We start from the raw sequence: 14,193 nt of genomic DNA on the forward strand, positions 1-14,193 counted from the left end.
TTCCAAAATGCATCACCTCGCATTTGTCAGGATTAAATGCCATCTGCCACCTATCTGCACCAACCTATCTATATCCTGTTGTATCACCTGACAATCCAGTTCTGTACCCGCCAACCCTGCCATCTTGGTGTCATCAGCAAACTTGCTGATCACACCACCTACTCCCTCTTCTAAGTCATTTATGTAGACTACAAAGAGGAGAGGTCCCAGTACCGAGCCTGCGGCACACCACTGGTCACTGGCCTCCAGCCCGACAAGGTACCCTCCACAACTACCCTCTGTCTCCTATTTCCCAACCAGTTCTCAATCCACCTAACTACCTGGCCTCGTATCCCATGCGCCTTAACCTTTTCTACCAGCCTACCGTGAGGGACTTTGTCAAACGCCTTGCTGAAATCCATATAGATGACATCAACGGCTCTCCCATCGTCAACCGTTTTTGTCACCTCCTCAAAGAATTCCACCAGATTCGTAAGGCAAGACCTCCCTCTAACAAAGCCATGTTGCGTATCCCTAATCAGATCGCAACGCTCCAAATGCTCATACATCCTACCCCTAAGTATTTTTTCCATTAACTTCCCTACCACCGACGTCAAACTCACCGGCCTATAATTCCCAGGGTTATCCCTACTACCTTTTTTGAACAACGGGACCACATTTGCTACCCTCCAGTCTTCTGGGACCTCACCTGTGTCCAAAGAAGAGACAAAGATGTGCGCCAGAGGCCCAGCAATTTCATCTTTCGCCTCCCTAAGCAGCCTGGGATAAATACCATCAGGCCCCGGAGCTTTATCCGTCCTTACGCTACCTAAAAGCTCTAGCACTTCCTCTCTCGTAATAACTATATCCTGCAACTGAACCTCCGCTCCCTCCAAGAGACCGCACGATTCCGAACCCCTCTCCTTCGTGAATACCGACGCAAAGTATTCATTCAGGAGCTCCCCCATTCCCTCCGACTCAATACACAACTCTCCACTCTTGTCCCTAAGAGGACCAATTTTCCTTTTAACTACTCTCTTGCCTCTAATATAGGAATAAAATGCCTTAGGATTATCCTTAATCCTACCGGCCAAAGCCATCTCATGCCCTCTCTTCGCCCTTCTAATTCCCCTTTTTAGCTCCCTCCTACTCTCTCTATATTCCTCCAGCGCACACTCCGTACCCATTTGTTTTGACCTATCATACGCCTCCCTCTTCTTCCTATGATGATGATGAGGATGAGCAGAAAGGACGAGCACTGATCCTCCGGCTGGGGAGAGCGTGGAGATGATGTGCGCTGCTGAATTCCCTGGTCTTTTGCAAATTCTTCAAAGTGAGGACTGATTTATGAATAGCAATGACGGAGAGGGATATGGGGATAGTGTGGAGGGGGGGAAAGGCATTGAGGAGAATGATCAGCTATGATTGTATTGGATAGTGGAGCAGACTCGATGGGCTGAATGGCCTACTCCTTCCATGTTCCTTTGACACACAGCCAACCCCCCCCCCCAACTCCCCCCCCCCCCCCAACCCCCCCCCCCCCCCCCAACTCCCCCTCTGCTGAAAAGCTTTTTGGTGGAGAGAGAGAGAATCCCACTCTTTCTGTGCGAGGAAGAACTGCCTGACACCACACCACCCCCCCCAACCCGCCAGAATGGCCTCGGTCAGATGTGAAGGTTCTGCCCCCCCCCGTGACCTGGTCTCCCCCTCCCCACCCCATTGGAATAAAACCCCTGAGGTGAGGCGTGTTAAAAAGGTGAAAATCAGGATGGGTTATTTTCCCTGCGGTGGGAGCAGCTGCTGCAATCCGGGACTCGCTGCCTCCAACTGTTCTATCACCATTCGCAGTTTGCTAAATAATTGACGTGCCTGACCTCAGGCTGCAGATCCGCACCCACCCTCTGTCTGCCAAGGAGAGTGAAATTAATCATTAATAATCAATGAACAGAGAGACCGATTACCCTCCCCGCACTGAGAGAGCAGAAACACACTGCATACAGGGACACAGCTCACACACACACACACACACACACACACACAGAGACAGACACACTCACACACACAGTGACACACACACACACACACACACACACACACACAGAGACACACACTCACACACAGACAGACACACACACAGACACACTCACACACACAGAGACACACACACACACACACACTCACACACAGACAGACACACACACAGACACACTCACTCACACAGACACTCACACACGCACACACACACACACAGACACACGCACACACACACACACAGACACACACACAGACAGACACACATACAGACACATTCGGACACATACAGACACACACACACACACACACACATACAGACACACTCACACACACACAGACACACACACTCACACACACAGAGACACACACACACACAGACAGACACACATACAGACACACTCACACACATACAGACACACACACACAGACACACACACTCACACACAGAGACACACACTCACACACAGACAGACACACATACAAACACACACACACACTGACACACACACATATACAGACACACACACACACACTCTCACACACACACACATACAAACACACGCAGACACACATACACAGAAACACACACAAACACACACAGGCACACACACAGACACACACACACACAGACTGACACACACACAGACACACACACACACACACACACAGACACACACAGACTGACACACACACAGGCACACACACACACAAACACACACACACACACATACAAACACACGCAGACACACATACACAGAAACACACACAAACACACACAGGCACACACACAGACACACACACACACACAGACTGACACACACACAGGCACACACACACACAAACACACAACCACACATACAAACACACGCAGACACACATACACAGAAACACACACAGGCACACACACAGACACACACACACACACACACACACACACAGACTGACACACACACACATACACACAGACAAACACACACACACACACTCTCACACACACACACATAGATGAGGGGCACTGGGACAGGGGGAAAGCTTCAAATGCACAGAAAATAACTTGAGGGGGACAGCGGCCACTGTGAGGAGACGAGAGAGTGAAGAGGGAGGAGGAGAGAGAGAGAGTGGACTTGCATTTACATAGCACCTTTTAGAACCTCAGGACATTCTAAAGAGCTGTTAAATATAGGAAAGGCAGCACAGCAAGATACCACAAACAGCAATGTGTTTTCCCACGATGTTGTTTGAAGGAAGGGGATTGTCCCTGGGACACGGGGGAGGAATTACTTTTGAGATTTTTCTCACATTGTTGTTGCTAAGTGCCGGCCAGACGCTGGGACGATTCTCTCTCCCCGCCTCACTGAGCAGTTGGGGGTCCCCGCTCCTGAGTCAAAGAATTATACAATCCTTACAGTGTGGAAAGAGGCCACTTGGCCCATTGTGTTCTCACTGAATCTCCAACAGATCATCTTACCCTGGCCCACCCCTAGCCTAACCCCATAGCCCTGGACCCCGGACCTGTGGGAAGAAACCAGAGCACCCGGAGGAAGCCCACGCAGACACGGGGAGAACATGCAAACTTCACACAGACAGTGATCCAAGCCGGGAATCGAACCCGGGTCCCTGGTGCTGTGAGGCGGCAATGCTAACCACTGTGCCACCGTGCTGCCCAAATCTTGAAGCCTCAACATTGATAACAATTTACAATGATATAGTGCCTTAAATGTAGTAAAACATGTCCCAGGGTGATTTGCAGGGATCGTGTCCAACAGAACCTGACACTGAACCACACGAGATGTTTAAACCCTGGACAGTGAGAGAGACCTGAACGGGAGAGGGAGAGAGACACAGTGAGACAGAGAGACAAGCAAAAACTGAAGCAGGAGTATCTGTCAAAGAAAGCCATGCACTGTTGGTCTGAGGAATCAGATGATCCCCTACAGGGCTGCTTGGAGTCAGTGGACTGGTCAGTATTTAAAAACTCTTGTGACCAGCCTGAGTGAGTACGCCACTACAGTAACTGATTTCATCAGTAAGTGTGTAGAAGACTGTGTGCCAAAGAAGCAAATCCGCATGTTTCCCAACCAGAATGAACAGGGATATCCACAGCTTGCTGAAGTCCAGATCTGAGGCATCAAGTCAGGTGACACTGACCTATACAAGGAAGCCAGATACGATCTAAGGACATCCATCAAAAATGCCAAAAGACAATACCGTTCCAAGCGTGAGTCCCAGGCTAGCCACACCAACCCCCGCCGACTATGGCAAGGTCTACAAGACATAACAGGCTAAAGATGAAGGCATCTAAAATCGCCGGCTCCAACGCACCCCTCCCTGATGAGCTCAATGCATTCTATGACCGTTTTGAGCAAGAGATCAGCGAGCGCATGCCCTCCACCCTGGAAGCCCTGGATGAACCTGTATCTTCTTGCCAGTCAGCCAAGTCTCTGTGATGCCCACAACATCTACTGGCCAATTTCAATGTGCGCAACAAGCTCCTTTACCTTGATCCGTAAACTGCGTGTATTTAGGTCCAACACTCTCAATCCTGCATTGACCACCTCCCGTATCATACTTCTCATCTTTTTTGCTCTGCCTGAGGTTAGTTCCTGCCACCTTCTCCACTCCCTGATCTATTATATTGTCTGGAAACTTTACTAACCTCTCCTGAGCCCTTAGCTCCATTAACCTGCACTTCTACCAAAAAACAAAGAAAATTACAGCACAGGAACAGGCCCTTCGGCCCCTCCAAGCCTGCACCGACCATGCTGTCCGACTGAACTCAAACCCCCTACTCTTCCGGGGACCATATCCCTCTATTCCCATCCTATTCATGTATTTGTCCGGATGCCCCTTAAGAGTCACGATCGCATCCACTTCCACTCCCTCCCCAGGCAGCGAGTTCCAGGCACCCACTCCTCTCTGTGTAAAAAATTTACATCGTACACCTCCTTTAAACCTTATCCCTCACACCTTAAACCTGTGCCCCCGAGTAATTGACTCTTCCACCCTGGGAAAAAGCTTCTGACTATCCACTCTGTCCATGCCCCTCATAATCTTCTATCCGGTCTCCCCTCAACCTCCGTCGCTCCAGTGAGAACAAACCAAGTTTCTCCAACCTCTCCTCATAGCTAATGCCCTCCATACCAGGCAACATCCTGGTAAATCTTTTCTGTTCCCTCTCCACATCCTTCTGGTAGTGTGGGTGACCAGAATTGAACACTATATTCCAAGTGTGGTCTCACTAAGGTTCTATAAAGCTGCAACATGACTTGTCAATTTTTAAACTCAATACCCCGGCCAATGAAGGCAAGCATGCCGTATGCCTTCTTGACTACCTTCTCCACCTGCATTGCCACTTTCAGTGACCTGTGTACCTGTACACCCAGATCCCTCTGCCTATCAATACTCTTAAGGATTCTGCCAATTATTGTATATTTCCTATCTGTATTAGACCTTCCAAAATGCATTACCTCATTTAATTTACTCCTCGCTGTTCATACTCCTTTAGCAGAACCTCTGTTTCTCTTCTATCTATCTCATTGGTAGTTACGTGGACCACGACAGCTGGATTTTACCCTCCCGCTCCCAGTTCCTCTGCAGCCCGGATGAGATATCCCAAACCCCGGCACCAGGCAGGCAACACAACCTTGGGGATTCTCGATCCTGGTCACAGAGAACAGTGTCAATGCCCCAAACTATACTATCCCCACTTACAATTACATTTCTTTCTCCTCCCCCGCAACTTGAATGGCTCCCTGTGCCATGGTGCTGTGGTCAGTTTGCTGACCCTCCCTGCAGCCCCCGTTCCTGTCCACACAGGGAGCAAGTTCAGGGACTGAGGTTCCTGCAACCCTACCTCCTGGATCCCTCTGCCTACCTCACTCACAGCCACACCCTCCTGCCCCTGACCACTGGCCGAATTCTAAGTATTTAATCTAAGGGGTGTGACTGCCTCCTGGAACACAATGTCCCGGTACCTCTCCCCTTCCCTGATGTGTCGCAGCGTCCAAAGCTCAGAATCCAGTTCATCCACTCTGAGCCGGAGTTCCCCAAGCAACCAACACTCACTGGGAAACATGGTGGGGTCCACCAGCTCCCACATCCTGCAGGAATAACACATCACCTGACCCTCCACCTCTATTTTATCTAATTAGTTTGTAAATTAAAGAGAGAGACAGGGAGAGGGAGAGGCAGGGAGAGAGAGAGGGGAGACAGGGAGAGGGGGAGGCAGGGAGAGGGGGAGGCAGGGAGAGGGGGAGGCAGGGAGAGGGGGAGGCAGGGAGAGGGGGAGGGAGAGACAGGGAGAGGGAGAGACAGGGAGAGGGAGAGGGAGAGACAGGGAGAGGGGGAGACAGGGAGAGGGAGAGGGAGAGACAGGGAGAGGGAGAGGGAGAGGGGGAGACAGGGAGAGGGGGAGACAGGGAGAGGGGGAGACAGGGACAGGGAGAGGGGGAGACAGGGAGAGGGGGAGACAGGGAGAGGGGGAGGCAGGGAGAGGGGGAGGGAGAGACAGGGAGAGGGAGAGACAGGGAGAGGGAGAGGGAGAGACAGGGAGACGGGGAGACGGGGAGTCAGGGAGACAGGGAGAGGGGGAGAGAATTCCAGAGCTTGGGGTTTAACTACCAGCCAGCACGGTTCCCAGAGTGATGAAAATTAGGGCAGCTCAAGAGGTGGAAATTGGAGGAGCTCTGAGTGTTGTGGGGCTGGAGGGGATTCCAGGGAGGGATGAGGCCATGGAGGGATTCTGAGGGATGTGAATTTTAAACTTGGTCCAGGCTTATTGTCCTCACTACCAGCCCGCACAGCCAAACAATACTGTCTGATAGGGAGTGAGATGAATGATTTGTTTCGACAGGAGCTGAAAGGGAAGGTTCTGGTGAAAGGGAAACGGATCGGAAAGTTAGAGGAGTGTCTAAACGGGCAGGGGGAGGACCACGAGACAGCAGAGGTCACCGACGAGGACGAGGCAGCGGAAATGGACGATGAGAACATCAAGAATGAAGTGAAAAGGAAAGGGAAGGTAAATCCTCGGGGAAAAGAACCTCTTCATCGCCAGTGGCCCCAGGGCAGCACCGGGGGTTAGCACTGCTGCCTCACAGCGCCAGCGACCCGGGTTCGATTCCCGGCTCGGGTCACTGTCTGTGTGGAGTTTGCACATTCTCCCCATGTCTGCGTGGGTTTCCTCCGGGTGCTCCGGTTTCCTCCCACAGTCTGAAAGACATGTGGGTTAGGGTGCATTGGCCGTAGTAACTTCTCCCTCAGTGTAACCCAAACAGGTGCCGGAGTGTGGCGACTAGGGGATTTTCACAGTAACTTCATTGAGGCGTTAATGTAAGCCGACTTTGTAACACTAATAAATAAACTTAAAAGCAAAGGGGAGAATGTGGGGGTGGGGGGTAGTACAGGGGGGAAGGATGGGGGAGGAAGAGAGTGTGGGGCAATGGGTGGGAGTTGGGGGAGAGAGGAAGGGGGAGGGAGAGGGGAGAGGGTGGTGGAGTCGCTGGGTTGCAGGAGGGGGAAGGAGAGGGGTAGGGTGTTGGGTGGGTTGTGGGAGGTGGAGGCGGAGGGGGAGTGGGTGGGGAGCAGGAGGGGACAGGGTGAGGGGGCAAATTCTCCTGCTACCAGACCAGGCAGGAACATGGCGACATGTCGAGGGTGGGCCTCACACTCACCTCGAATTGAATGGTGCAGCAGGCTTGAGGGGCTGAATGGCCTCCTGCTGTTCCAGGGACGGGGATGTGAATGAATGCTCGGCTGAAGCTCCAGTTCGTCCTCCGGGGATTCCTCTATTGACCCCTGTGTCTCTGTGCTCTGATTGGTTGCCAGGGTTCGAAGCAGAGTTTGGCCAAGGAGCTTTCTGATTGTGTGATCTACTGTAAGAGCGTCCATTTTAACAGCTTCAAACACTCCCGCACACATTACAAATTCTACGAAATCTCCTCCTTCACTGAATCCAAGGCCAGGAAACTGATCAGGGAATCTGGTAAGTGATCAACTGGATTAGTTACATCTGGAATCTAACCAAGGGCTTCAGGGTGGGTGGGGAGGTGAGGAGGTGGCGGGTAGGTGAGGGCCCCTCGAGTCTATCCCGCCATTCAGCCCCTCGAGTCTATCCCACCATTCAGCCCCTCGAGCCTACCCCACCATTCCTATCCAGGGATTATTGCCCATCCCTAATTGCCCCTTGAACTCAGTGTCTCGATTGGCCATTTCAGAGGGCATTTCCAACATTGCTGTGGCTCTGGAGTCACGTGTAGGCCAGACCGTGGTAAGGACGGCAGATTTCCCTTCTTAAAGGACATTAGTGAACCAGACGGGTTTTTACAACAATTAAACTTTTAATTCCAGGTTATTGGAAACAGATGTCACCATCCTGCTGTGGTGGGATTTGAACCCAGGTCCCCTGGATGCTCCCCACTGACAGTATGATTACCCAGTGATTATGCCGTCGTCTCCCTGTTCAATGGTTGATCTGGTTGTGGTCTCAGCTCCACTTTCCTCTCTGACCCCGATAACCCTTGACCTCCCGCCTCAATCAAAAACCCGTCTAACTCAGTCCTGGATAAATTCCCTGACCCACAGAGTCCCACTGCTCCTGTGGGAGAGAGTTCCCCAGACTGACAACCTCCTGAGAAACATTCTCCTCACCTCCGTCTGAGAATGGGAAACCCCTTCTCTTTATAACTGGCTCTGATCTCTTCCACAAGAGGGAGTGGAATCCACCCTGTTAAATCCTCTCAGGATCTGATATCTCAGTAAGATCACCTCTCAGTCTTCTAAACTCCAGTGGGTACAGGTCCACCCTGCTCAACCTTTCCTCATAAGATAAACCCCTCATCCCAGCAGGGGGATGTGTGAACCTACTCCAAACACAATTAGATCCTTTTTCAAATGAGGTCCAAAACTATAAACAGTGTGTGGAATTTTCCGAACATTCAAACCCTGCCACTGCTGCCAGCAAGGACGGGGAATTTGGCGCCCAGCCAAATGTCTGTTCCCTGCAGCAGGATCAGAGAATCCCAGCACGGGGCAAGGCCGGAGAATCCCAGCCTTGGGGTGAGACCAGAGACTCCCAGCTGTGGGGCAAGGTCAAGGAATCCCGGCCGCGGGGCAAGAGCGGAGAATCCCAGCCACAGGACAAGGTCAAGGAATCCTGGCCGCGGGGCAAGGCCAGAGGATCCCAGCCGTGGGGCAGGGCTGGAGGATCCCAGCCGTGGGGCGGGGCTGGAGGATCCCAGCCGTGGGGCGGGGCTGGAGGATCCCAGCCGTGGGGCGGGGCTGGAGGATCCCTGCTGTGGGGCGGGGCTGGAGGATCCCAGCCGTGGGGCGGGGCTGGAGGATCCCTGCTGTGGGGCGGGGCTGGAGGATCCCAGCCCAAGGGAGGGCTAGGAGAATCTGAGCAGTATTCCAGATGTGATCTGACCAAGACCCTGTACAGCTGCAGCAAAACGTCTTTATTTTTAGATTCCATTCCCCTTGCAAGAAACAACATTTTAGTTCCCTCCCTAATCACTTGTTATACCTGCGTACCACCATTTCATGATTCATTTACCAAGACACCCAGATCCCTCTGTAACTCAGAGTTCTGTAATCTCTGTCTATTTCAGTAGTATACTGCATTCATATTCTTCCTGCTAAAGAACAAAGAGAACAAAGAAAATTACAGCACAGGAACAGGCCCTTCGGCCCTCCAAGCCTGCACCAACCATGCTGCCCGACTGAACTAAAACCCCCCACCCTTCCGGGGACCATAGCCCTCTATTCCCATCCTATTCGTGTACTTGTCATTATGTCCCTTGAAACTCACTATTGTATCCGCTTCCACTCCCTCCCCCGGCAACCAGTTCCAGGCACCTACAACTCTCTGTGTAAAAAATCTGCCTCCTATATCTCCTTTAAACCTTGCCCCTCGCACCTTAAACCTGTGCCCCCGAGTAATTGACTCTTCCACCCTGGGAAAAAGCTTCTGACTATCCACTCTGTTCGTGCCTCTCATAATCTTGTAGACTTCTATCAGGTCTCCGCTCAACCTCCGTCACTCCAGTGAGAACAAACCAAGTTTCTCCAACCTCTCCTCATAGCTAATGCCCTCCATACCAAGCAACATCCTGGTAAATCTTTTCTGTACCCTCTCCAAAGCCTCCACATCCTTCTGGTAGTGTGGCGACCAGAATTGAACACTATATTCCAAGTGCGGCCTAACTAAGGTTCTATAAAGCTGCAACATGACTTGCCAATTTTTAAACTCAGTGCCCCAGCCGATGAAGGCAAGCATGCCGTATGCCTTCTTGACTACCTTCTCCACCTGCATTGCCACTTTCAGTGGATATGTTCAAATTTTCCCACATTATACTCCATCTCGAAAATTTTCTGCCCACTCATTTAACCTGTTGATATCCTTTGCAGATTCTCTGCCACCTTTTGAGTCCTTACTTCCCTACTTGGTGTCATTGGCAAATTTAGCTATCATACATTTCATCCAGATCATTGATACAGATTATAGATAGTTGGAGAGCCAGCACTGATCCCTGTCACACTCCACTAGTTACAACTTGATCATCTAAAGGCCCATTCATCCCTACCCTGTGCTTCCTGTTAACTAGTCAATCCTTTAACCTTGCTAATGTGTTACCCTGTACAACATGATCTCTGATCTTGTGTAGTAACCTTTGATGTGGCACCTTGTGGAAAACCTTCTCAAAATCCAAGTACACCACTCTACCTTGCTCATTACTTTCTCAAAAGATTCTAATAGTTTATTTAAACTTGTTTTCCCTTTCATAAAACCAACTCTGACTCTGCCTGATCGCATTATGATTTCCTAAGAATCTGCTACAACCTCTTCAATAATGGATTCTAACAATTTCCCTGTGACAGATATTAGACTAACAGTTTCCTGCTTTCTTGAATGAAGTTCTTACATTCCCTATTTTCCAATCCATGGGGACATTTCCAGAATCTCAGAAATTTTAGAAGAGGCTCGAAGGGCCAACTGGCCTCCTCCTGCTCCTATTTTCTATTCTAACCAATGTTTCTACTATCTCTGCAGCGACCTCTTCTGAGACCCCAGGGTACAAGCCACGTGCTCCTGGGGACTTGTCAGTCCTTAGACCTCAGAGTTTTCCCTCCATAACAGATACCCGGGAGTGAGTTACAGACTGGAGTCTAATCGAGGGGTTCGGGGTGGTTTATATATAGAATAACAGATACCCGGGAGTGAGTTACAGACTGGAATCTAATCGAGGGGTTCGGGGTGGTTTATATATAGAATAACAGATACCCGGGAGTGAGTTACAGACTGGAGTCTAATCGAGGGGTTCGGGGTGGTTTATATATAGAATAACAGATACCCGGGAGTGAGTTACAGACTGGAATCTAATCGAGGGGTTCGGGGTGGTTTATATATAGAATAACAGATACCCGGGAGTGAGTTACAGACTGGAGTCTAATCGAGGGGTTCGGGGTGGTTTATATATAGAATAACAGATACCCGGGAGTGAGTTACAGACTGGAATCTAATCGAGGGGTTCAGAGTGGTTTATATATAGAATAACAGATACCCGGGAGTGAGTTACAGACTGGAATCTAATCGAGGGGTTCGGGGTGGTTTATATATAGAATAACAGATACCCGGGAGTGAGTTACAGACTGGAATCTAATCGAGGGGTTCGGGGTGGTTTATATATAGAATAACAGATACCCGGGAGTGAGTTACAGACTGGAATCTAATCGAGGGGTTCGGGGTGGTTTATATACAGAATAACAGATACCCGGGAGTGAGTTACAGACTGGAATCTAATCGAGGGGTTCGGGGTGGTTTATATATAGAATAACAGATACCCGGGAGTGAGTTACAGACTGGAGTCTAATCGAGGGGTTCGGGGTGGTTTATATATAGAATAACAGATACCCGGGAGTGAGTTACAGACTGGAATCTAATCGAGGGGTTCGGGGTGGTTTATATATAGAATAACAGATACCCGGGAGTGAGTTACAGACTGGAATCTAATCGAGGGGTTCGGGGTGGTTTATATATAGAATAACAGATACCCGGGAGTGAGTTACAGACTGGAATCTAATCGAGGGGTTCGGGGTGGTTTATATACAGAATAACAGATACCCGGGAGTGAGTTACAGACTGGAAACTAATCGAGGGGTTCGGGGTGGTTTATATACAGAATAACAGATACCCGGGAGTGAGTTACAGACTGGAATCTAATCGAGGGGTTCGGGGTGGTTTATATATAGAATAACAGATACCCGGAGTGAGTTACAGACTGGAATCTAATCGAGGGGTTCGGGCTGGTTTATATATAGAATAACAGATACCCGGGAGTGAGTTACAGACTGGAATCTAATCGAGGGGTTCGGGCTGGTTTATATATAGAATAACAGATACCCAGGAGTGAGTTACAGACTGGAATCTAATCGAGGGGTTCGGGGTGGTTTATATATAGAATAACAGATACCCGGGAGTGAGTTACAGACTGGAGTCTAATCGAGGGGTTCGGGGTGGTTTATATATAGCATAACAGATACCCGGGAGTCAGTTACAGACTGGAATCTAATCGAGGGGTTCAGAGTGGTTTACATATAGAATAACAGATATCCGGGAGTGAGTTACAGACTGGAATCTAATCGAGGGGTTCGGGGTGGTTTATATATAGAATAACAGATACCCGGGAGTGAGTTACAAACTGGAATCTAATCGAGGGGTTCGGGGTGGTTTATATACAGAATAACAGATACCCGGGAGTGAGTTACAGACTGGAATCTAATCGAGGGGTTCGGGGTGGTTTATATACAGAATAACAGATACCCGGGAGTGAGTTACAGACTGGAATCTAATCGAGGGGTTCGGGGTGGTTTATATACAGAATAACAGATACCCGGGAGTGAGTTACAGACTGGAATCTAATCGAGGGGTTCGGGGTGGTTTATATATAGAATAACAGATACCCGGGAGTGAGTTACAGACTGGAGTCTAATCGAGGGGTTCGGGGTGGTTTATATATAGAATAACAGATACCCGGGAGTGAGTTACAGACTGGAATCTAATCGAGGGGTTCGGGGTGGTTTATATACAGAATAACAGATACCCGGGAGTGAGTTACAGACTGGAATCTAATCGAGGGGTTCGGGGTGGTTTATATACAGAATAACAGATACCCGGGAGTGAGTTACAGACTGCAATCTAATCGAGGGGTTCGGGGTGGTTTATATATAGAATAACAGATACCCGGGAGTGAGTTACAGACTGGAGTCTAATCGAGGGGTTCGGGGTGGTTTATATATAGAATAACAGATACCCGGGAGTGAGTTACAGACTGGAATCTAATCGAGGGGTTTGGGGTGGTTTATATACAGAATAACAGATACCCGGGAGTGAGTTACAGACTGGAATCTAATCGAGGGGTTCGGGGTGGTTTATATACAGAATAACAGATACCCGGGAGTGAGTTACAGACTGCAATCTAATCGAGGGGTTCGGGGTGGTTTATATACAGAATATCAGATACTCGGGCGTCAGTTACAGACTGGAATCTAATCGAGGGGTTCGGGGTGGTTTATATATAGAATAACAGATACCCGGGAGTGAGTTACAGACTGGAATCTGATCGAGGGGTTCGGGGTGGTTTATATACAGAATAACAGATACCCGGGAGTGAGTTACAGACTGGAATCTAATCGAGGGGTTCGGGGTGGTTTATATATAGAATAACAGATACCCGGGAGTGAGTTACATACTGGAATCTAATCGAGGGGTTCGGGGTGGTTTATATACAGAATAACAGATACCCGGGAGTGAGTTACAGACTGCAATCTAATCGAGGGGTTCGGGGTGGTTTATATATAGAATAACAGATACCCGGGAGTGAGTTACAGACTGGAGTCTAATCGAGGGGTTCGGGGTGGTTTATATATAGAATAACAGATACCCGGGAGTGAGTTACAGACTGGAGTCTAATCGAGGGGTTCGGGGTGGTTTATATATAGAATAACAGATACCCGGGAGTGAGTTACAGACTGGAATCTAATCGAGGGGTTCGGGGTGGTTTATATACAGAATAACAGATACCCGGGAGTGAGTTACAGACTGGAATCTAATCGAGGGGTTCGGGGTGGTTTATATACAGAATAACAGATACCCGGGAGTGAGTTACAGACTGGAATCTAATCGAG

At 49.6% G+C, this 14,193-nt stretch overlaps 1 protein-coding gene across 1 annotated transcript in view; it reads left to right on the top strand.

Annotated features, from left to right (window-relative positions):
• Positions 1-14,193, top strand: part of plcd4a (phospholipase C, delta 4a) — a 65,669-nt gene that overhangs the window by 26,821 nt on the left and 24,655 nt on the right. Inside the window, exons 9-10 of the mRNA XM_080199596.1 lie at positions 6,866-7,030; positions 7,837-7,993. Coding sequence (XP_080055722.1) covers positions 6,866-7,030; positions 7,837-7,993 — 322 coding nt within the window. The remainder of the gene's footprint in view (positions 1-6,865; positions 7,031-7,836; positions 7,994-14,193) is intronic.

Source organism: Carcharhinus amblyrhynchos, chromosome 11, assembly GCF_965287045.1.
Source record: "Carcharhinus amblyrhynchos chromosome 11, sCarAmb.v2.hapA, whole genome shotgun sequence".
Classification (NCBI taxonomy): domain Eukaryota; kingdom Metazoa; phylum Chordata; class Chondrichthyes; order Carcharhiniformes; family Carcharhinidae; genus Carcharhinus; species Carcharhinus amblyrhynchos.